Here is a 23,145-nt window from a genome sequence, read left to right on the forward strand (position 1 = left end):
TCAAGCCTACTTAGACTTGAGAAATGGTCAAGAAAGTGGCAACTACAGTTTAAAGCAAAATCATGCACTTGAGTCACAAAAACCCCAAAGCCTAAATATAGTATCAAGGGTACTATAATGCAAACTACTGAGGAGGAAAGGAATTTAGGAGTCACTATTTCAAGTGACTTAAAGGCAGGAAAGTGATGCAATAAAGCAATGAGAAAGGATAGTCTGATGCTTGGTTGCATTGGGAGAGGAATCAGTAGCAGGAAAAAAGAAATAATAATGCCACTGTATAGGTCATTGGTACGGCCTCATCTGGAATACTGTGTCCAGTTCTTGTGTCCAGTTCTGAAGACCATATCTCCAGAAGGATATAAATACATAAAAGACTGTACAAAGAAGTGCAACCAAAATGGTGCATGGCCTACATCACAATACTAACCCGGAAATACTAAAACATGTATAGTTTGGAACAGAGAAGGGAAAGGTAGGACATGATAGAAACTTTCAAATATACTTCGGGTCTTAAAGTACAGGAGGGAAACATTCTTCTAAGGAAGAGAAATATTAGAACTACGGACATACACTAAAACTGGAGGGAGACATGTTCAGGGGAAATGTAAGGAAAAATTACTTCACAGAAAGGGTAGTGGATAAGTGGAATAGCCTCCAATCAGAGGTGGTAGAGGATAAGAGAGTAAAACAATTTCAACTGCTACACTACCCTCAAGTCTGCCTTCCGGTTTATCCTGCGTGCTGCACTCGGCCTATCTGAACACTGCCTCGTCCACCTACTGCCTACCTATACACAGAAGCTGACAGTGATTAAGCCTGTTGTCAACACTGTTTTGAAATGGACCAATGAGGCTAAGATGAAGCTCCAGGTCTGCTTTGACTGCACGGAATGGGAGGGGGGGGGGGGGGGGGGGGTCGTCTTCGAAGCCTCGGCAACCAACCTGACAGACACGGTCACATCCTACATCAGTTACTGTGAGGACATGTGTGTACCTACCAAGACTTACTGCATTTACAACAACAACAAGCCCTGGTTCAACGCTCAGCTCAGGCAACTTCGTCGGGCCAAAGAGAAGGCCTATAGCAGCAGTGACAGAGCACTATACAACCGAACTAGGAACTCTCTGACTAAAGAAATCAGGCTACCAAAAAAGCGGTTCTCAGACAAGCTGACAAACGATCTCTCCACCAATGACCCCGTATCTGTACGGAAAGGAATGCAATCCATAACCAACTACAAGAAAACATCGAAGTCCACCACCATGCACTAAGACCTAGCAGACAAGCTGAGCCACTTTTATTGCAGGTTCGCAAAAGAAGTTCCCTGCGACCCAAACAATCACCTCTACGATGCCCTGAACACCGACGGCCAGCTCCAGGCACTGCAAGTCACCCAAGAAGAGGTGGAGGCAATGTTCAAAAGGGCCAAACCGAGGAAAACTCCGGGTCCTGACGGAGTGTCACCATCTGCCCTAAGAGCATGTGCGGGTCAGCTTGCCCCCATATTCACCAAAATCTTCAACAAATCGCTGGAGCTACAGAAAGTCCCTTCCTGCCTCAAAAGGACCACTATCGTCCCGGTCCACATGAAACCCTCTATCACTAACCTGAACGACTACAGGCCGATGGCACCGACGTCTGTGGTCATGAAAACGTTTGAGCGTCTGGTTTTGAATTACATGAAAACTGTGACTGGCCCCCAAATGGACCCCCTACAGTTCGCTTATCGATCGAATCGGTGTGTCGAGGATACAGTCAACCTGGACCTACACTACATTCTACAGCACCTAGACACCAGCACCATTCTACATGAGGGTCCTGTTTGTCGATTTCAGCTCAGCCTTCAACACAATCATCTCCAGCAACCTCCACCCCAAATTACTTCGCCTAGGGGTCCCAGAAGCTAACTGCTCCTGGATAGATAGGGCACAGGTGGTGAAAGCGGGGGAATTCATCCCTCAAGCGCGGCCCATTAGTACAGGGGCCCCTCAGGGCTGTGTCCTCTCACCCCTGCTCTTCTCTTGTACACAAATGACTGCATCTCAGAGGTGCAATCAGAAAAGATAATAAAATTCGCCAACGACACCACCATCATCGGCCTCAAGGACGGGGACGAATCGGCCTGTAGACGGGAAGTAGACCGGTTGGCCCAGTGGTGCACCCACAACAACCTTGAGCTCAAAACTGTCGAGATGATAGTGGACTTCAAGAAGAAGTCAGCTAGTGCACCTCCACTAATGATTGCTGACAGTGTGGGATCGCTAGTGGACTCCTTCAAGTTCCTATGGACCACAATCTCCCGGGAGCTTAAATGGGGGTCCAACGCTGACGCCACTGTCGGGAAAGCGCAGCAGAGGTTTATCTTCCTTAGGCAACTAAGGAAGTTCAACATCCCACAGAAGCTTCTGCTCCTCTTCTACTCTGCGATTGTGGAGTCGGTAGTACGCTCCTTGATACTGGTATGGTACAGCTCCGCCAGCGCGAGGGACAGATGCAGGCTCCAAAAGGTGGTCAGAACCGCAGAGATCATCATCATCAGGGGCCGACCTTCCCTCAGTCCAGGACCTGTACCTGTCCAGAGCTAAAAGATAGTATAGCAGCGAAGATAGTAAAGGACCAGCTACACCCCGGCCACAGCATATTTAACTTGCTTCCTTCAGGCAGGCGTTACAGGGCGTCCCTGCCAGCTCCACCAGAAGCCTCAAAAGTTTATTTCCCCAAGCGGTCCGCCTGCTGAACTCCTGAACATTGACTGACTAGACGTACATGTAAATCACTTGTGTCCCTACAGTAAAACCCCCACACTTATCTGTTACCTACTTGGCTGTTGTATAGAAAACCAAAGACAAATTCCTAGTATAAGCAGGTATACCTGGACAATAAAGCGATTCTGATTCTTGGGATAGGCATATGAATATCCTTACAAAGAACTAAGGTTCAAAAAGGGTTGAGATTATGGTATCTAAAGGATAAAAACGGGGCAGACTAGATGGGCCAAGTGGTTCTTATCTACCATCAAATTCTATGTTTCTATGTAATATTGACTCATTAAGACTAGAAGGTCTGGAGAAGAAAAGTCCACTGTGGTAGAAGCCAAACTAATGCTTCATGTTAGTTACCAACTAATTGCACTAAGACGGTGATGATTCAAGGGGAATCTTATTTTCAACAGTCTTTACTTTGGAAGGAGATGCACTGTACCAATCAGTGTAAAAAGAAGAGAAGTGGACCAGTGAAGTTGCCCATAGCAACCTATCAACTTTGAGGTAGCATTTATCAGATACAGTCTATAACACAGAATCTGATTAGTTGTTATAGGCAACTTATTTACTGGTTCTTTACTGCTCCATACTTTACACAGCTGGATGCTTCTCCCTCTTTGTGCCAAATGCAGTCAAAACAGCTTTAGGTGCCAGCCATACGGTATCTATTCTGGATTATAACAGGAAGTGCACTGTACACCCCATGTATGTTCTTTCAAAGAGGAAAATCAATGCATGTGAACGATCTGTTCTTGTATTTCTGAGAACCAAGAGACATCTCTCAATCCAGTATTTAGTCTGTCTTGGCTCTGCACGTTTCCATGCTTTGCCAACTACGTTAGCTGTAATGCTGTTGCATAATAAAATCAGGAGGAAAAGCATATTCGGAGAACAAAAAAGGGAGGATTGTTGGGTATGTTTAGCAAAAAAAGACAAATGGTTAATAGCACAAACACATCACACAGATGCACCCAGCGTTACCGGGTCTGGTGCCGCCTCCTCCTCACTGAGGGACAGGAGAGAGTCTATTGAGAAGAAATAGAGCATTACAAGAAGCTTGGTGTAAGCAGCAGTTACTGCACTTACCTTCACCCAGGCGGAAAGCTGCAGAACATAAAACGGTCTGTATCCTCTATCACATTTGTCTGGGATTTACAATAAATATGGTCTCTTGCCATAAGGGACTACACTGCCTGAGAACTTTAGAAGAACTTTTCAACGCACAATTTTATAAATTTGAAAACCAAACCCCACCCTGGGTCAGAACTACTATAATTTGCTAACTTATTAATAGTGGAAGAAGCAAGTAATACACAGGAAACGATAATATAGCAAACACTGTAGGAACACTTTATTTTAATTCTAAAAAGGTGCAATCCCATGTAGACTACTAGCATAAAAAAATTAAAAAAATCACACAATCCTACATGTCCCCACCAGATTGGCCTGGACTGAGAGACCAGGTTTACAGTCAGTAACCAAGCTCTTCATTGGTCACATGATCAAAGAGGTAAAAGGGGGCAGGGTTTTATGCTTTGAATGTCTAAAGCAATGTGACTGTGGTTGTCATAGTAACTGCATGACACTTTACAAATTATAAATGATTTCTAGCAGCATGTTGCAAAAACCTGAGGATAATTAATTTCTCCATGTGTCTTCTAACAGGTAACCACAATGATTTAGATTAAATATAGACACATTGGGTCAATCCAAATAGGTGCGAGTTGTTTCATGAAATTGTCTGGACATTATAACCTTAAAATAAGGATTTTCCCTACCATCTCTCACCCTTTGGGGTCTATTCATGAAGCAGTGAAAAGATTGGAGAAGTGAGCCTGTGGAGAAGTTGCCCATGGCAACCAATCAGCTGCTCCTTACAATTGTATAGTATGCAAATTATTAACGTTACTTCAATGCTGATTGGTTGCCATGAGCAACTTCTCCACTGGCTCACTTCTCCACACTTTTGACTGCTTCATGAATAGACCCCTTAGTGAGGTGTGAACAGAAAAATGTGAGTTTACTCTGCCTGGTTCAGTGTGAGCGTAATTGGATTGCAAAACTTGCACCTAATTGGATTGGCCCCTTAGATGGGATTGTAGCTTTAAGAATATTACACGTTCATATACACAGAGCCCACACACAGATAGAATAGCATTTTGTGTTTCAGTGGTTACATTTATTTAGACCATTTCTAAATGTGTTCAGCTAAAAACAGCAAATTGTTGAGTGGGTGGATTTGCAACCTAACCTATAAATTCCACCTCCAGTTCCCGATATGTCATTTTGTTTCAGAAACAACTGAATTGCAGCCAAATGAACAAGCACTGCATTTAGATCAGGCATGCTCTTATTTTATACTGTATATAAATGCAGAAGAGCGGAATAGAATACAGCAAGCGGCATTTACATGTCATTATATTTCAAAATGTTCACGAATGACACAAACCTATAATATAGCAATTACCTTTTCAAAATTGTACGAAAACTGGGATCCTGGTAACCAAGCATTAAGGATAGCGCCACTTTTTGATCTGGAGGTATTTTACTAGCGCTCTAAGAGGTCAATCCATAGTGGTACTCTGAGGAGTAATAGGCGTACCCCTATTATTGGGTATTTTCAAGCAGCTATTGAAGATGCTGTACTTTTCCCAGGAAACTAGGTATTAGTTGTACTTTTCCCAGGAAACTAGGTATTGGTGGTTTTGCTGTTTTTTTTACATACATACTTGTTAACATCATATAAAATGCCATACCGGCACAGGCCATGCATTAAAGGACTGGCCCAGCCAGCAGTTAACTAGTACTGGGAAAATATTTAGCAAATGTCAGCATATACAGTATTATCCCACTGTGCACGCGCCCGGCCGCGCATCTGTGCACGCGCCCGGCCGCGTATGTGCAAATGGGTGTCAGGCTGTAGGGGGGAGGAGCCACCTGCTGCCCCCTGGGAGATAACAAAAAGAGAATGGTATCTTCCCTACTTTCCCCAGTGGGAGCAGATGTAACGCCAACTTTGCTTCTCTCCTTTATATAAACACCATTCCTCCACAAGGGATTTGGTATGAAATGCCTCCAATCAAAATCCCGACGGCAATTGACAGACGGTCAAAATCCCGACATGGACAAAATACCGACATTTTAAATACAGACAAGGTCAAAATACCGACATGTAAAATGCAGACAGGTCAAAATACCGACATGCGGTTTTCATTGTTTTTTTGTGTATGTCGACATGGACACCATATAAGTGTACCGCGTCCCCTTGTTCATACTTTACCTAGGATGGTAAAGTATGAACAAGTCGGTTTCAATGAAAAACTCATGTTGGCATTTTGACCTGTCGGTATTTGACCTTGTCGGTATTTTAAATGTCGGTATTTTGTCCATATCGGGATTTTGACCGTCGGTCAATTGCTGTCCGGATTTCGACTGTCGGGATTTTGATTGGAGGTAAACTGACTGCATCCCCTCCACAGTACCCATTCGAACCTATGGGGATTGCAGGATTCTGCATAGTGAAATGATAAGGCGGAAAAAACGGTCATCTCTCCGAACAAATTGTGTTTCCTAAATATGGAGAAATAAAAAATCTCCAGTGAACATGCTGGAGAAAAGCGGGTTAACGCCTTTACTAAATAGGCCTCTAAGTCGCCAGTATCATATTGATTTTTTAGTAAACACTACATCATCTTTTTTTTTTTTTTTTTTTTTTAAGACGATTACGTTTTAAAATTAGAATTCTTCGGAAGATCTAAAATGCTGCACAAAGTTGGACTAATGTGTGCTTCCATTTTTTCTCTTGCTTTATGAATATAAAACCAGCAGCACAAACTGTACAGTATGTTAGTGCCCCTTATCATATGCATTATTGTTACTGGTAGCTATTCTAATAGCAGACAATGGTCTCACGGTCCAACTTTGTAAAGTTCCCAACTTTAGGTTAGGGCTGACTTTCTGAGGATTGTGGGATTTGTAGTACTGCAATGGATGGTGTTACACAGTATGAAGGGATGCTGATGTGATTTAAGATGATTATTAGGTAATAATAGATACAATCTGTCAAACAACTGACGTCGTATAGGATTATACAAAATTTTCCACATAAATGCACGGCCGTCGGATACAGTGCACGAATCCAAACAGTGCAACTAAACGTGTTTATATTAATGCTGGAGTTATGAACTGGCTGACGGATGTCTAATAACAAAACATTTTCAAAGTGGATTTCACGTGGTCTTGATCCCTTTATCCCACTGGGGGGGCTGCGCTAAAAACGAACACATCCAACGAAAACGTAATACTCCCGTGACTTGTATTTTATCAGGACTACATAATATAGTGACTCATTAATATTTTGTTATGCAGTTAGCTGACAACTAGCAGCTACGATCAAGCGATAGCATTGTAAGTCTGACCATGACCTGAGGAAAAAGATGTTGACTTCACACTGTGGCTGGGGAACAAATTGTGTTGATTCATCAAACTGCATCCGCCAGCGACAAATCTCTGGTTTAAACTGGTCTCTGCTGAGAACCACAGGCTGCAGGATACTGGGATAACGGGACGCACACAACAAAGTCCGTCACTGCCAAAGAGGTTTCTATTCACAGCCTGGGAGACCACAATCTGACACTGACAATTGTATAACTTATTCTCGGTGCTTTATTCTCAAACTACTAAAAATCAGGAATGAATGGCTCGTTCGGGCTGAAATTAGCCTGAGACCAGAAAGCGCTAACACAGTGGTTCTAAAACTCAGTCCTCTGGACCCCAAACAGGTCAGGTTTTAAGGAGGAGCACAGGTGCAGTCATTACTCACGGATACATTTGAAAAGATGCACAGGTGGAGCTAAAAACGTCACTTGTGATTCGGGGAGGAGAACTGGAAAACATGAACTGCTTGAGGTCGTAAGGACAGAGTTTGAGAACCTACGAGATAACAAGATAGTGGCCAACTAGCTAGTTCTCTCTAGAGAACTAGCTAGCTGGTCCATCAATGGAATCACTAGTGATAATGACACACGGCCATTACAGTATCACTAGCGATTCCATTCATGGGCCAAACGTTTAATTGCAGAGAAGCACAATGCTTTAATGTTCCCTGTTCTTGTAAGACACTTCTAGGTCTACAGAAACCTAAAATCCTATAACATGATGCTATTTAAAAAATAAAGTAAAAAATAAAGTAAAATAACAAAAATAAATAAAAATTATAGTTACACATTTATTCTGCAGCCTATGGTTGACATACAGCACTTGTGAGTGCTGAAGGTGGATCCCGCTGAGTTTTATCAAGCCTTCTAAAAGAGTGAAGAAGACGCCCAATCAGCTTCTTCTCGTTTTATAGAATGCACTTGATAAATGCTAGCTAGAAGCTATTTGGTTTCTATGGGCAACCTAGTCACCCTTCATACATCTGACGATTAAGCCTTTCCAAGCCCGTAAGAAGTTGGGGTTCCATGCTTCTTCTTAAATGTTGAATACAAAACATGATGGTGATTTGACTGTTAGAACCTGAACCTTGGAATAAATCTTACTCAAGCAAACTTCAGGGAGCGGAGCTAAAGCCAAGTTTCCAAATGTACACGTATGTATATGTACTTTTGTATATGTTTTATTTTATATGTGTACCCTTTTACCAAATGTGTATTTAGTGCAGATATATTCTATTGGGGTTTTTTTTTTTTTAAATAAAGTAACATATATGTGAAAGCCAGTACTGACTACACGGATTGCACCACTGTTTTATCTAATACATTCCGCTTGCGGGGAGAGGTGATAAATTAATGGCAAACAATAAGAATCTATTCTTCATTCTGCAGAAGGAACATACTTCTGTTTTCATAATAAACATAAGCAGCTATAAATCCAGAAAGAATGGTTAGATGTGCGACGACCGCACCCGGCTGTGACTCATTCATCTGCAACCACCTAAATAAAAGCTGCATTACTTTGCAATAGTAAAACGGCCATGCAAAAACATGATTCAATGTACAAGGCTCAGTTTTCCAAAGTCTCTTATACAATAACTGTTTGGAGAATAATTCCACTCTAATATTATTACATTAAACAACGGTCTCCCATCCCCCAAACTGACAGAACTGGGGATTTCCCAGGCAGTCTGACAGCTCCGGAACAATCACCTCTGCAGACAATCACTGCAGCACATTCTGCAGGTCTGGGAGTACCGGCATTGCAGGGCTCCCGACACGGTACTCGTACAGTTCTTTAGCTGGGCGAGAAGTATATTTGTTTAAAATATAATTAAGTACACAGTATTCATGTGTTAATACAAACTGGATCATGTAAAGTGCATCTGTTGTCTTGAATAATGAAGACAGCCATTTTGAATCTAGAATGTATTCTTGTGATACTGGTGTAGCTCACAAAATGGCTGCACCACTGTTTTGGCAATACGTGCTGTAACCAATAGTAAGATATCCATGCTTCCATTCGGGAGCAGCAGTAAACCATAGCAATACCCAAAAGCTTCACTGTTGCAAGTTACACTAATGAAAGCAAAAGAGGTTACTATGGGTTACAGCCCATTTAGGCCACATGTACCATTTTATTGAACAGGCATTCCAGGTCTGAAAATGGACCTGAGCGTTAGGATGGTGTTCTGAGGTGTAGCTATACATGGCCATGATTACACTGCTGCTAATTGATGGAATTGCTCCAATACAATGCAAAAATGACATAACACATAGGAACACCACCATTTACCACAATTCCACACCCTTTATGCTGCAGATACAGTCCCAACCCTGATATTTTATTGACCCAATACAGGAATGTCCAATACACTAAGCCAGCAATGACCATACTAACTCTTCCTATCCTTATCCCTAGTTCAGCCACGAGGAAGGTCGCCAGCAACCCACCATCCATTCTGCTCAGTGATTGGCTGGGACAGCCCACACCGCCCCCTCAGCGCGATGGCCAGGGATGCTAGAACTGGGAGTGGAGGACTCTAGCATAAGGGAAATATTAAAAAATCCGGCATTTCACGTATTTGTGTATAGTGGACCCCATCGGCAATAAATGGTACACTGTGAAACGGAATTACCTTGGCGTGGACCTCTTTTCCTTCTAAACGCAGCGCCCGACTGCAGGGCCTCTAGTAGACTGTCCATCACACCGGTTTCATCACCCTCTGCAAAGAAAATGGTAAAACAAACAGCAAATTAAGGACAGGAAACCACTCATCCACGCACAGAACACAGGTGACATCAGTTCTCTGGTTGACTAATCTGCAGTTTAAGAAAGTGAAGACCATCTACCAAACAGCGACACGATCCTGACACAGCAGGGACAATGGGCAGCAATCAGTAAAGTAGTAAATGGAATTTTTCATCTGTGATTTAAACCTAAAGTACCAAATAATCCAAAAATGCAATGGCACGTCGTCATTAATGTGTCGGCACTCTACTGTGAGACATACCAGGGCTCATTCTGCCACTGAGCAGGAGTGCCGGGATCAGTGTTCCATGCTATAGATTCCGATGTGCCAGACCGGGCAGATCCAGCCACCTGGCATTCGGCCCGAGCGGCTGGTTCACAATGTATTGATACGTAAAGTTTTCTGGCATAAGCAGTTGGTGGATTCTTAGACCGTGTTTGATCGTTTTAGTTGTGTGAGAAAGTAGGGCAGAGTATTACTGCAAATGTCATGGAGGAGAACGATGGCCGCGGCTCCTGTAACTTCCTGACGTGGCTGCTACAATATGGGCTCGTTCATCCATATTGGTGTAGATGTTACTGTTCGCTTTTGCCCACATAACTCTCAATCTACACCCTGTCCCCGGGGGGAGTAACTGCTCTAGAATGACATGACTTTGGTATAACAGAATGTTCTGATTGGGCGCTAGGCTTCACACCACCACGCACAGGAACGCAATCAGGCCTCATAGACTTCCACACTTTTAAATAATATGTACCTAATAACATTTCTATTTGGCTTTGATCACGGATCTATAGAAATCACTTTCTCTATAACATCCTCTATAACACAGGTTCTCAAACTCGGTCCTCAGGACCCCACACGGTCCATGTTTTGCAGGTACAGTTGGTGATACACAGTGCAGCTGCTGGGTGACATGGAAAACATGAACCTTGTGGGGTCCTGAGGACCGAGTTTGAGAACCACTGCTCTATAGGACACATTCTCATCATTTCAACTGTTAACACTCTATTATAATGTTGTACTTTACGGTTACATCTGCGATGGGGGAACAGGCAGCCCCTCGCCTGAAGCCCCCATGTTTGTTCTAGCTCATTGTAATGCTTATTTAAAAGGCTAGCTGATATTTTATTACACAGATTGGCGTCTCTTCCATTTATAATGTGTTAACTTACTTCTGAGAGCAGGGCTGCAACTAGGGGCGAGCGAGCGAACTATCCAACCGAAAGCCTATTAAAGCAAGTTCATTTCGATTTTATTTACTGACTGCTTTAAGAGGAAAACGAGACGGGGATGGGGGCAGGGTGCCAGGATGTTCCGTTAGCCTTGAGGGAAATCAGACCTTGCATGATTACACGTGCAGACTGTACTCATCAGATCTCGTCAGCAGAGCAGAAGGCTGAGTGCGCCGACACGCTCTAGGGTCGGTGAGAGATGCAATTATACGCTGTGTTACTAGCAAATAGGAATGGATCTGCTAATAAGCAATCCTTGCACCGGATGCAGTAAATATAAAGCAGCAGCGTATTTTATCCATTGGATACAGACGGACTGCTAATGGTTAGGTGCTGTGACTATTTCTCATTGGTCACTAGAATGAAGCTGCGTTTCATTCCTTCTCCCTCTGCTGGTCAGTGAATAAAGGCTGCCAGCACGTGCGGAATCCACATTGTGTTTTGTGAATCAGCTGCCCAGAGGAAGACTCCCACACTTGGGAGGAGGGGGGATGAGGGAGTTCCCATAACTCATGGTATTATGTCCCTATGCCTTCACCGCAGTGCAGACGACCTGTCCTCCCCTCTCTGTCTGCATTGCACAAGCCCAGGCAGGGAAGGGGAGAGGGAGGGAGGTTAAAGGGCGTGCTGGATCTAATGCAATAAGCTAGATCCAGGCTCCCTCTGCTGGACAAAGCTAAAAATTGCATCTTCCTTTCTGCAACAGGAATGCACTTTAGAAACCTCTCCACTGCTTATCTTTTATTTACAAGGCAATGATAGTATTATGTATAAGGGGATGCAATTGACAGCAGGATACATAAGTGCAGACTAATACAAGCAGTATATAAATTCACAGGGATGGGCAGTAAAACATGCTGAGAGGCTAGAACTCTGTGCAAGGCTGGAATGTACATGGGATTGTATAGGGTACAGCTGCTTGCCACATGAGAGGGGATCAGAGAGTCTGGGCAGCAGTTGCAGCACATGCCATGTCTGCTGGATCACTGCAACAGCTGAATAGGTGCAGAGCTTCTTATCCTGCCTACAGTGCATGTTCCTGATTTCAGTAGTAACTATCTTCTTACATGCAATGCAATCACAAGCACACAGTCCTCTGGACTCCCGGTGCTTTTCGTACATTTGCATTACCAGCGTGAGCCAGAGATATAAAGGCTTGCTTAGTCATTTATTCAAATACTAAACCCGAAAAGGCAAGATCAGGCTACTCCTCCATCGTCACCAACAGACAGAGAGGTGGGTGGAGAAGGGAGATTCCTAAGTGAGAGATCTGGCCTTGGCAAGCCCGTACTCCAGGAATCCAATAGTTAACCCTGAATTAATCAGTGTCCTTGCCTCCCTGTCGCCATAGAAACATGTGAAACCTGAATCTATAAAAGCTTATTAGAACATCTGTCACTGGTGTGCTGGCTGCAAAAGACCTGACAATGGCGCCATCTGGTGGCTGAATTGGGTGTATGCACTGACCTAGATTACAAGGCTGCAAGGCAAGAAAAATGAACTGTGTGGCTCTATGCTTCCTTGCTGATAAACATTCTATGCTGATTTGTAAGCACAACCATGCTAGATGTATAGAACATTGGACAAGTAGCTCTCACGAGCAGGGCCCTCTTCCCTCATGAGCTTTCCATCCCTCACTTATACTGTTATCTCCTCCCTCAATGCCAACAGGGGCCCTGGGTTTCAGCTGCTTCTGTGGGTATTATGACTACATATGCTGCAATGTTTTATGGCTTGTTTCCTATATTATGATATCAACTGTAAAGATCGAGCATTTCATCCTGTGCACGTATATATTAAAATAGGTATGAAAGGTCGACAGTGTCTAGGTCGACCATTATTGGTCGACTGGGTTTCTAGGTTGACATGTTCTAGGTCAACAGGTCGACATGAGGTTTTCACATTTTTCTTTTTAAAAAAAAAGTTTTTCATACTTTCTGATCCACGTGGACTACGATTGGGAACGGTAAGCTGTGCCCAGCGCAACGGTAGCGGAGCGAGGCAACTTGCCCGAAGCATGGCGAGCGAACGCGGTGCACTAATTGGGGTTCCCAGTCACTGTACGGCGAAAACGACACAAAAAAGATTGAAAAAGTAATGTCGACCTAGAATCCCTGACGACCTAGTTACTGTCGACCAATAGTGGTCGACCTTCAATACCACACCCATTAAAATATGTATTGTGATAAGTTTTTAGTGAGATAGGGGGCATTCGGATATTTATAGGGCCGTATACCTGATGCAGTCATTCCTGCTTTCCTCCGGGTGGTCTTCAGGTTGCCGACTGTCGGGATCCGGCGCACAGTATACCGGCACCGGAATCCCGACAGCCGGCATACCGACCGTTTTTTCTCCCTCGTGGGGGTCCACGACCCCCCTGGAGGGAGAATAAATAGCCACCGTGCCCGCAGCGTGGCAAGCGCAGCGAGCCTGCAAGGGGCTCATTTGCGCTCGCCACGCTGTCGGTATGCCGGCGGTCGGGCTTCCGGCGCCGGTATGCTGGTCGCCGGGAGCCCAGCCGCCGGCATACCATACCACACCCCTTTCCTCCCGCACTTGGAAATTCCCAAAGAATGACACACGAAGCACGCCCGTCACCTACACACACACACACACAGTGTACTGAACCAGGGATGTGTATATTACAGCAAGGTACATATAGATCATCTTAGATGGTGATCAGCCAAACAGATTGTTCTCGGAGTGTAAATAAGTCTCGGAATTTCAGCACAAAGGCAGGAAAGAGCATCTGGCCTTCATCACTAGCTGGCCGCACAGGAAACCTCCGGCTCATGAATAACAAGCTACATTCTTCTGAGAAGTGAAAATATCTGATATGCAAACAAAAAATCTTTTTTTTTGTGCAAAATCTATTCACGCCTAAGCCTCTCAGTAAGTCCCTGTAATATAAGATTTCTGAAAGAATCGTTTACAGAGCTCTTTCTACAGGTCAGCCCAATGTTCCAGCCTTTGTGGTGTGCAGGATTGTGCCAGTATTAACATTCCAGCAAGGAGAGTGCGTCTGACAATATACGGCAGCTGTTCCTGCTTCTGGAAGATATGCCAGCCGTTAACGCTTACCCAATAGGTTAGATATTCTAAAAGTAATAACTAAACCTAAAATGTTGCAGGATGCTTATTAGCAATCAATCAGCGGGTATGTAATGAAGAATCCAGGGCTGACAGTCTCTGGAGGAACCAAGTCACTGACCATTTACACTTGGAAAAGTTTTCTCTAACCCCCCCCCCCCCCCCCACCCCCCCCCACCCCCCCCCCCCCCCCCCCCCCCCCCCCCCCCTCCTCCCTCTTCTAAAGAAAACACATTCTTGAGAAATCCAACCTCCTGGCAGTAGGAGCTTGCTGAGACACCAAACAGAACCGGGGCTGACGGAAATGAATCACAGAGATTTCATGTGGACAAAAACAGGATTTTAAAAAAGAGAAAAAAAATTGCCCCCCCCCCCCCTCCCCTTAGGTATTTTAGACTTCTTTTTTCTTCTTCTTTTTTTTTTAGATCACTTTATGGCAATTTATACAAAATATATATTCCGGTTAGTTTTTGACACCATACGCTATTGTTACGTGTCATCTGTCTATTAAAATGATCATCAGGATCTCACTTTTAAATGCCGTGTTTGTTGGAAACTGCCTCCTGTGATCACTATTGCAGATACAGGTGAAGCGCTGTGAGTCTATGATCTTTCATGAATAGAAAGTTAAGGCCCAGATTTATCAAGCCTTGGAGAGTGATAAATTGCGCTGTGATAAAGTGCCAACCAAACAGCTCCCAACTGTCATTTTTCAAACCCAGCCCATAACACGGCAGTTAGGAGCTGGTTGGTTGGTACTTTATCACCATGCAATTTATCAATCTCCAAGGCTTGATAAATCTAGGCCTAAATTAGCTGTATGTGTGGGCAGTCCCGCAGGGTAACAATCTCATGTGATCGTTCAGAGCATGTGCTGATCACAGAAACCTCCTGCAGTGTGATGTCGTCACAGGAAGTTATTCAGAGGTTGTGTGGTGTGGCCCTTCCCCACCCCACCAGGGGCCCGTGTGTACTGCACACCCTGCATCCATTATAGGTACGCCATTGGCTGGCTGCTCAAATTCGTGTCTCCTGTGTATCTGCAAGTAGGTGACAAGCTTCCTCTGTTGTAATCCTTTTTGCAAGTTGCTATAAAGCTGCCCAAGGGGCTTTTACCTGCCAGTACCTTGTGCACTGTATGCAGTCAGCAAAATACGCCATTCCCCTGTGAGCCCCACTGCCGGGACAGACTCCCTCTGACAAACACAGCAGCACAGCTGGCCCGGCCTCCTGTAAATGCTGGAGGAAGAATGCCCAGCACACAGTACAGCTTTCTGGACAGAATGTTCCTTCCTGGGGATTGTGCAAAAGGCAAAATAGTGCTGGAAGGCCGGGTGGCAGCGCAGCTTTTACTGTAAACACCACCTGTAATCTATTTTGGTTTTACTTTGATTTCTATACGAGCGTAACGTATTCTTCACACTAACCACTAAACTAAATGCAATAATCCTTTTTTTTTTTTTATACTACAAACATTTTTAGGGAACTTATATACGGGGATTGAATTGCACAATATATGGCTATAATGACACATCTGGCTGCTGTCCCAGCAGAGGGAACACAGACAAAGCTATAGCATTTACTACACAATGGTGTGCAGGATAATCACTGCCCAATGCCCGTGAGGAACAGCTGGTAACCATTGGACTTGTCTCCCGCCCCTGCACTGTGACCTGTGGCTGCTGGACGGAGTCAGGCATTAAAGTCTCGGCTGCTCCACGCTTTTCTGCAGTCTTGAAAAGAAACGTGTTGCCAGCAGCACAAGAGGCACAATAAAGGAAGCTGTACACCAGGGTTATTCAACATGTGACCCCCACCAGCTGCTGTGGAACTACAGATCGCAGAATGCCCTACCACAGTTATGCTATTAAAGCACGATAAAACTGTAGCGGGCATGCTGATAGGTGTAGTTCCACAGCAGCTGGAGGTACGCATTTGAATGCCTTTAACCATGTCACCACAGTTTACCTCTCCCACTCACATTTCCTGCCCTCAGCTCCCTTACACTGACTCACCATGTCACCCGTCTGTCTCCCCTTTCCCATATAAGCTCATAAGAGCGGGGCCCTCCTCCCTCCTGACTCATCACCTTCTTCTCTTGCTCATCAGCTACACTCTTCACCACCTCCTTGGGCTCTCTGCCACGGACTCCACACCTTTTGTCTTCGTGTCACACCTCTTTCAGTGGTTCTAAAACCTGTTAGTTGCACCCAAGCCTACAGGTGCAGATTTCAGGTTGCGCTGAATCTCGCATCTGTACTGAAGCAGTTGTTGTGTTATTTGTTAATGGGTAATATAATGTACTGTTTACTGTATTGTACTGTCTCATTGTTTGTCCACTCTCCAGGGCTGTGGGTGGGCCACATATGGCTCCATATAAATAAAGTTTAATAATAATTATACATTTGCGGTTTCTTTCAGAGATGGAGCAGCTGAGTTACAGAAATAATGTTCATCTGAAACCTTTACAACGCTTTTCTCCGCCTGCCCGAATAGATTTACACGTTGCCAGAAAGCAAAGCGCGTGCACTTAAGAGCACAGTTAATGGAAAAGTTATCTTGAAAACGTTCAAGAAGGGAATTTGTGGTTTTGGATTTAAGTGACTTAGGGCTGTATTCAATAACTGTCGGAAGCTGCCGTCTTGTCGGAAAGACAGCAGCTTCCGACAGAAATAGGTCAGAAGGGGTTCCGACCTATTCAATAGGGGCTGATTTTTTCCAACAAGTCGGGAAAACACGTGGATCGGCGGAATAGGCGCCGATCCACGTGCTTCTGTCAGAAACGGGGCCAAATCCGACAGGTTTTGGCCCCTTTTCCGACAAACTCAATCCGACTTGAAAACAAGTCGGATTGAGGTGAGAAGACAAGTGGGTGCTGCGGGCAGCGGGGAGAGCACAGATCAGCAGCCGGCGGGAGGAGCTGGCTGTGGGGGGACATGTCTGCGGTGGCGGGGGGGAGGCGCTGCAGGGAGAGAGGTGCCTGCCCGTCCCCCGGCCAGGCACCTCTCTCCCTGCAACGCCTTCCCCCCCGCAGCCTGCTCCTCCCGCCGGCTGCCGATCTGTGCTCTCCCCGCCGCCCGCAGGCACCTCTGTCCCTGCTGCCAGCACCTCCTGCCGCCGCCGATCTCTGCTCCCCTCCGTCGGCCAGCTTACCCTCGCCGCCGTCCTGCTCTCGCCTGCCATCTGTGTACCTGGCCGCTGCGGCAGGACGGGTCCTTGTGTACGGCCAAATCCGACAGTCGGATTTGTCCGTGCATCGAAAAGGGGTTGTCGGTTCTATTCCGACAACTGCATGTTGGAATGGATCCGATTCTTATTGACTATACCCCTTAGCGGTAACTGAATGTTTGACTGTATTCTTTAAATAGTAATTAAGTCTTCCTCTGGTATTTATTATGTTCTGAAACGTGAATGAAATATGCTGTATGGTAATTTAGAGAAATGCAGTGTTCCCTATAGCTATTACCTATGTATCGCTTTGCAATGTACAATGGGAAAACCTTACCGGCATTTATGTCTATTACTGGGTTGCCCTTTCGTTTCTCTCTCTCCTGTTTCTCCTTCTCTTGCTTCTCCTTGGCCAGTTTGGCTCGTTTCGCCTTCTCTTCTGCCTCGCGCCTCTTCTGATTATCTTTCAGCGCTTGCTAAGAAATCAAATAAAGAATTAAAATAAAAAGCACATTAGTAAATATGAACTGATCCACTATCTCGCTTACAGGAACACTTAATCATAGAATAAAATCTAAAGCCGCATACACACTGGTAGATATGAATTAACGATCTGAACGATAACGATATGATATGATCGATTTATCGTTCATATCGTCCAGTGTGTATAGATGAACGATGTGTGCAACCGCGGGTCATTCTCAGTCAATGTTAATAATATCTTTGAGCTGCATGTTCGGGGAGATGACGTCACTGAACGATATCGTACATCGATATTGTTCAATGTGTGTATGCACTGGCGATCTCCCCTAATTAGCAATCAGCGATATAGTGCTGATTGCTAACTAGCTGAGGTCGCCCAGTGTGTATCCGGCTTAAGAGTATTTTGTCATTCAGACGCGAGCAATCTGGTTGTGATGTATAGAGACAGACTGACAGAGTAATAATCAGCTTGTACAGTAAAATAACATTTGCACTTAACTAAAGTAGGCAAAACAGGCTCAGACAGCAGGTACATGAATATTGGTTACCCTTGGTTAGATACATTCTAGTTCTACAATGTATCTTATGTGACCTGTACATAGAGACGGTCAGTGAGAGGGTGATTGGACACAGCCCTCCATGACCCATAACAGGGTGTCATCTGCCTGACAGTAAGATCTTTTAAGTCACTACCATGACCAGCCGAAAATGCCAGTTATTTTAAAACCCGCTGATCTCGGTCACATGACGACTTGGCAGCAGCCAATCAGAGCTCCAGATGCCCTTTATACTATAAGCAGCACATGCACACCCCCTTTTACTTCAATGTGTGACAATCTGATTAGATGAACTCTTAGGGGGATATCCTATTAGCAGCAGAAATTTATTGCTGCTATTAGGTTCGTCGGGGTCTTTCCTATCAGCCCCAATGCTGACATCCTTATCCTCTGATGTCGGCACTTAAAGGGGATTATGCTTCGGGAGCCTCAAGCATAACCCGCGATAACACGTGGGCCCGGGAACTTATCCCATATCCCATTTGTTATCACCCAAATATGGGACCCTTGTCGCACGAAAAAAGATGGGTAGTAATTGGATAACCTGATAATGACCATCGGTCACATATATTGCGCTCATATCAGCCCATTTTTTGGGGACGATAAAGCATCGGGGCTATTAGGATACCCCCTGTACACTACGGTCACATATCTACACCACAGTATACAGGAAAATTATAATGCAGAGACATTTTGTACAGAAACCATACATGGCCGCAGTCTGGTTATAGCGCGCAGGCTTACCACAAACATGGTGCGGAAGTTGTTCAGTTCCATGAAGAACTCCTCGATGGCAAGCTTCTTAGGGTCAAATACAAAGTAAACTCCCAATTCTTCAAATAAGGACACCATATTGTCGTGCATCATGCACAGCTTGGTGTACTGCTCTTGCGCTTCTTTTACAAATATGTAGGATCAACAGTCAAGGAAAAGAACTGCAAAATAATGGTGTTTAATGGCATTGGCCAGGTCTAGGTGACGCTGTTTATGTAAAGGTAATACCAGCAGTTGTGACATGGAACAATACATACAGGGCAGTAACAATGATGGGGCACCCAAGATGGAGGATGTTCCGTGCATTACGGAGCATGTGTGCTCCATTACGGAGCATGGGCCTAATTCAGCATGGAACGCTGCTCGCATGCTGAAGCCCTGTGAAATGTGCGCACGCGCAGAAGCCGCAATGCGCATGCGCACACTGTGAGATGCGACGGCATCTCACATCTGCGAACGCCTCTACCTGATTGACAGGCAGAGGCGTTGTCGGGGAGGGGACATCGCGGGAGCATTTTCGGGGCGTAGTCCGGACAACGCAGGCATGTCCGGACTGTTTGCGGGGCGGAACGCAACGTCACATGCAGCCGTTCCGACCCGAAACATGGTGAGTTACCATCTGCTGCGTAGGCAGAGGGCTACCCTAAACATGCGAAAGCATCGCCGCTGCACGATGCTTTTGCATGTTTGAGGGGAGAGGGCCTAGACTGGCCTGAGCTGTGTGCCCCCCCCCCCCCCCCCCCCATTACAGAGTAATGGATCGTAGATGTGCGTTTTTTCGCACATCTACGATCCATGCCTCACGTGTGCTCCATTATAGGGCGTCTGTGCTGCATTACAGAGCAATGCGTGCTGCATTATATAGGATCTATACCCTAGGATGTGTGCAGCATTACAGAGCATGTGTGTTACATAGGATCTATACCCTAGAATGTGTGCAGCATTACAGAGCATGTGTGTTACATAGGATCTATACCCTAGAATGTGTGCAGCATTACAGAGCATGTGTTACATAGGATCTATACCCTAGAATGTGTGCAGCATTACAGAGAGTGTGTGTTACATAGGATCTATACCCTAGAATGTGTGCAGCATTACAGATCATGTGTGCTGCATTACATAGGATCTGTACCCTAGAATGTGTGCAGCATTACAGAGCATGTGTGTTACATAGGATCTATACCCTAGGATGTGTGCAGCATTACAGAGAGTGTGTGTTACATAGGATCTATACCCTAGAATGTGTGCAGCATTACACAGCGTGTGTGTTACATAGGATCTATACCCTAGGATGTGTGCAGCATTACAGAGCATGTGTGTTACATAGGATCTATACCCTAGAATGTGTGCAGCATTACAGAGCATGTGTGTTACATAGGAACTATACCCTAGAATGTGTGCAGCATTACAGAGAGTGTGTGTTACATAGGATCTATACCCTAGAATGTGTGCAGCATTAGAGAGTGTGTGTTACATAGGATCTATACCCTAGAATGTGTGCAGCATTAGAGAGTGTGTGTTACATAGGATCTATACCCTAGAATGTGTGCAGCATTACAGAGAGTGTGTGTTACATAGGATCTATACCCTAGAATGTGTGCAGCATTACAGAGAGTGTGTGTTACATAGGATCTGTACCCTAGAATGTGTGCAGCATTACAGAGTGTGTGTGTTACATAGGATCTATACCCTAGAATGTGTGCAGCATTAGAGAGTGTGTGTTACATAGGATCTATACCCTAGAATGTGTGCAGCATTACAGAGCATGTGTGCTGCATTACATAGGATCTGTACCCTAGAATGTGTGCAGCATTACAGAGCATGTGTGTTACATAGGATCTATACCCTAGAATGTGTGCAGCATTACAGAGCATGTGTGTTACATAGGATCTATACCCTAGAATGTGTGCAGCATTACAGAGCATGTGTGTTACATAGGAACTATACCCTAGAATGTGTGCAGCATTACAGAGAGTGTGTGTTACATAGGATCTATACCCTAGAATGTGTGCAGCATTACAGAGAGTGTGTGTTACATAGGATCTATACCCTAGAATGTGTGCAGCATTACAGAGCATGTGTGTTACATAGGATCTGTACCCTAGAATGTGTGCAGCATTACAGAGCATGTGTGTTACATAGGAACTATACCCTAGAATGTGTGCAGCATTACAGAGCATGTGTGTTACATAGGATCTATACCCTAGAATGTGTGCAGCATTACAGAGCATGTGTGTTACATAGGATCTATACCCTAGAATGTGTGCAGCATTACAGAGCATGTGTGTTACATAGGAACTATACCCTAGAATGTGTGCAGCATTACAGAGAGTGTGTGTTACATAGGATCTATACCCTAGGATGTGTGCAGCATTACAGAGAGTGTGTGTTACATAGGATCTATACCCTAGAATGTGTGCAGCATTACAGAGCATGTGTGTTACATAGGATCTATACCCTAGAATGTGTGCAGCATTACAGAGCATGTGTGTTACATAGGAACTATACCCTAGAATGTGTGCATTACAGAGAGTGTGTGTTACATAGGATCTATACCCTAGAATGTGTGCAGCATTACAGAGCATGTGTGTTACATAGGATCTATACCCTAGAATGTGTGCAGCATTACAGAGAGTGTGTGTTACATAGGATCTATACCCTAGAATGTGTGCAGCATTACAGAGCATGTGTGTTACATAGGATCTATACCCTAGAATGTGTGCAGCATTACAGAGAGTGTGTGTTACATAGGATCTAAACCCTAGGATGTGTGCAGCATTACAGAGCATGTGTGCTGCATTACATAGGATCTGTACCTAGGATGTGTACTGCATTACATGGGATCTGTGCAGCATTACAGATCATGTATGCTTCATTACAGGGTATATGAGCCTAGGAAAGTGTGCCGATTTGCTGGAGATGTGTGCTGAATTACACGGGATCTGTGCGCAAGGATTACAGGGGATGTGTGACAAATTGCATAATCCTGGTGGAAAGGAAAGAGCTAGAGGGGGTCACTTACAATGCTAGAATATAGCACAGTCCAGTACATTTTTAATGTACGTCATACCTATGATAAACCGGGTGTGGTTCATCAAATCGACAGTATCTAGGTCGACAATGTTTAGGTCGACCACTATAGGTCGACAGTCACTAGGTCGACATGGATGGAAGGTCGACAGGGTTTCTAGGTCGACATGTGCTAGGTCGATAGGTCTAAAGGTCGACATGAGGATTTTTTTTTTTGGTGTCGTTTTTTTCGTAGAGTGACCGGGATCCCAAATTAGTGCACCGCTTCGCTCGCCATGCTTCGGGCATGGTGCCTTCGCTCCGCTACCTCATGTCGACCTTTAGACCTGTTGACCTAGCACATGTCGACCTAGAAACCCTGTCGACCTTCCATCCATGTCGACCTAGTGACTGTCGACCTATAGTGGTCGACCTAAACATTGTCGACCTAGATACTGTCGATCTTCAGACAGGATCCCGATAAACCATCTGGTGTTAGCAGGTTCATGGACTACACAGCAGACTTCCTGCCAGTTCTCTGCAGGCTCTTTATGTGAGCAGATTTTTTTTCTACTGTGAAATCTGCACATGGTTTGCAAAACAAAAATACTTGGTTCAAATCACAGCCCATCACACCTGTACCTTACCTGCAATTACCTAACTGTTCTACAACTAGGAAATAAAAAATAAACATCAGCATAGATATGTATGTATTCATTTATATGTGCTGAGCTATGGAGCTGCCTTGGGGCCATTTACAGCTGGATGTAGGTAAATGTCCTCATCCGGAACAGCTCCTGTAGGTGCAGCTTTCTCAGAAGTAGGCAAGTGTGCTCTTATTCTACTTAGTGAGCGGGACTATCTGGCGAGTGGAGCTGGTC

At 44.8% G+C, this 23,145-nt stretch overlaps 1 protein-coding gene across 1 annotated transcript in view; it reads right to left on the reverse strand.

The window, feature by feature from the left end:
* DIAPH1 (diaphanous related formin 1) overlaps positions 1–23,145 on the reverse strand; it is a 323,613-nt gene that overhangs the window by 12,896 nt on the left and 287,572 nt on the right. Inside the window, 3 exon segments of the mRNA XM_063928853.1 lie at positions 9,835–9,921; positions 17,779–17,917; positions 19,226–19,386. Coding sequence (XP_063784923.1) covers positions 9,835–9,921; positions 17,779–17,917; positions 19,226–19,386 — 387 coding nt within the window.

The sequence above is a fragment of the Pseudophryne corroboree genome, chromosome 6 (assembly GCF_028390025.1).
Source record: "Pseudophryne corroboree isolate aPseCor3 chromosome 6, aPseCor3.hap2, whole genome shotgun sequence".
Taxonomy (NCBI): domain Eukaryota; kingdom Metazoa; phylum Chordata; class Amphibia; order Anura; family Myobatrachidae; genus Pseudophryne; species Pseudophryne corroboree.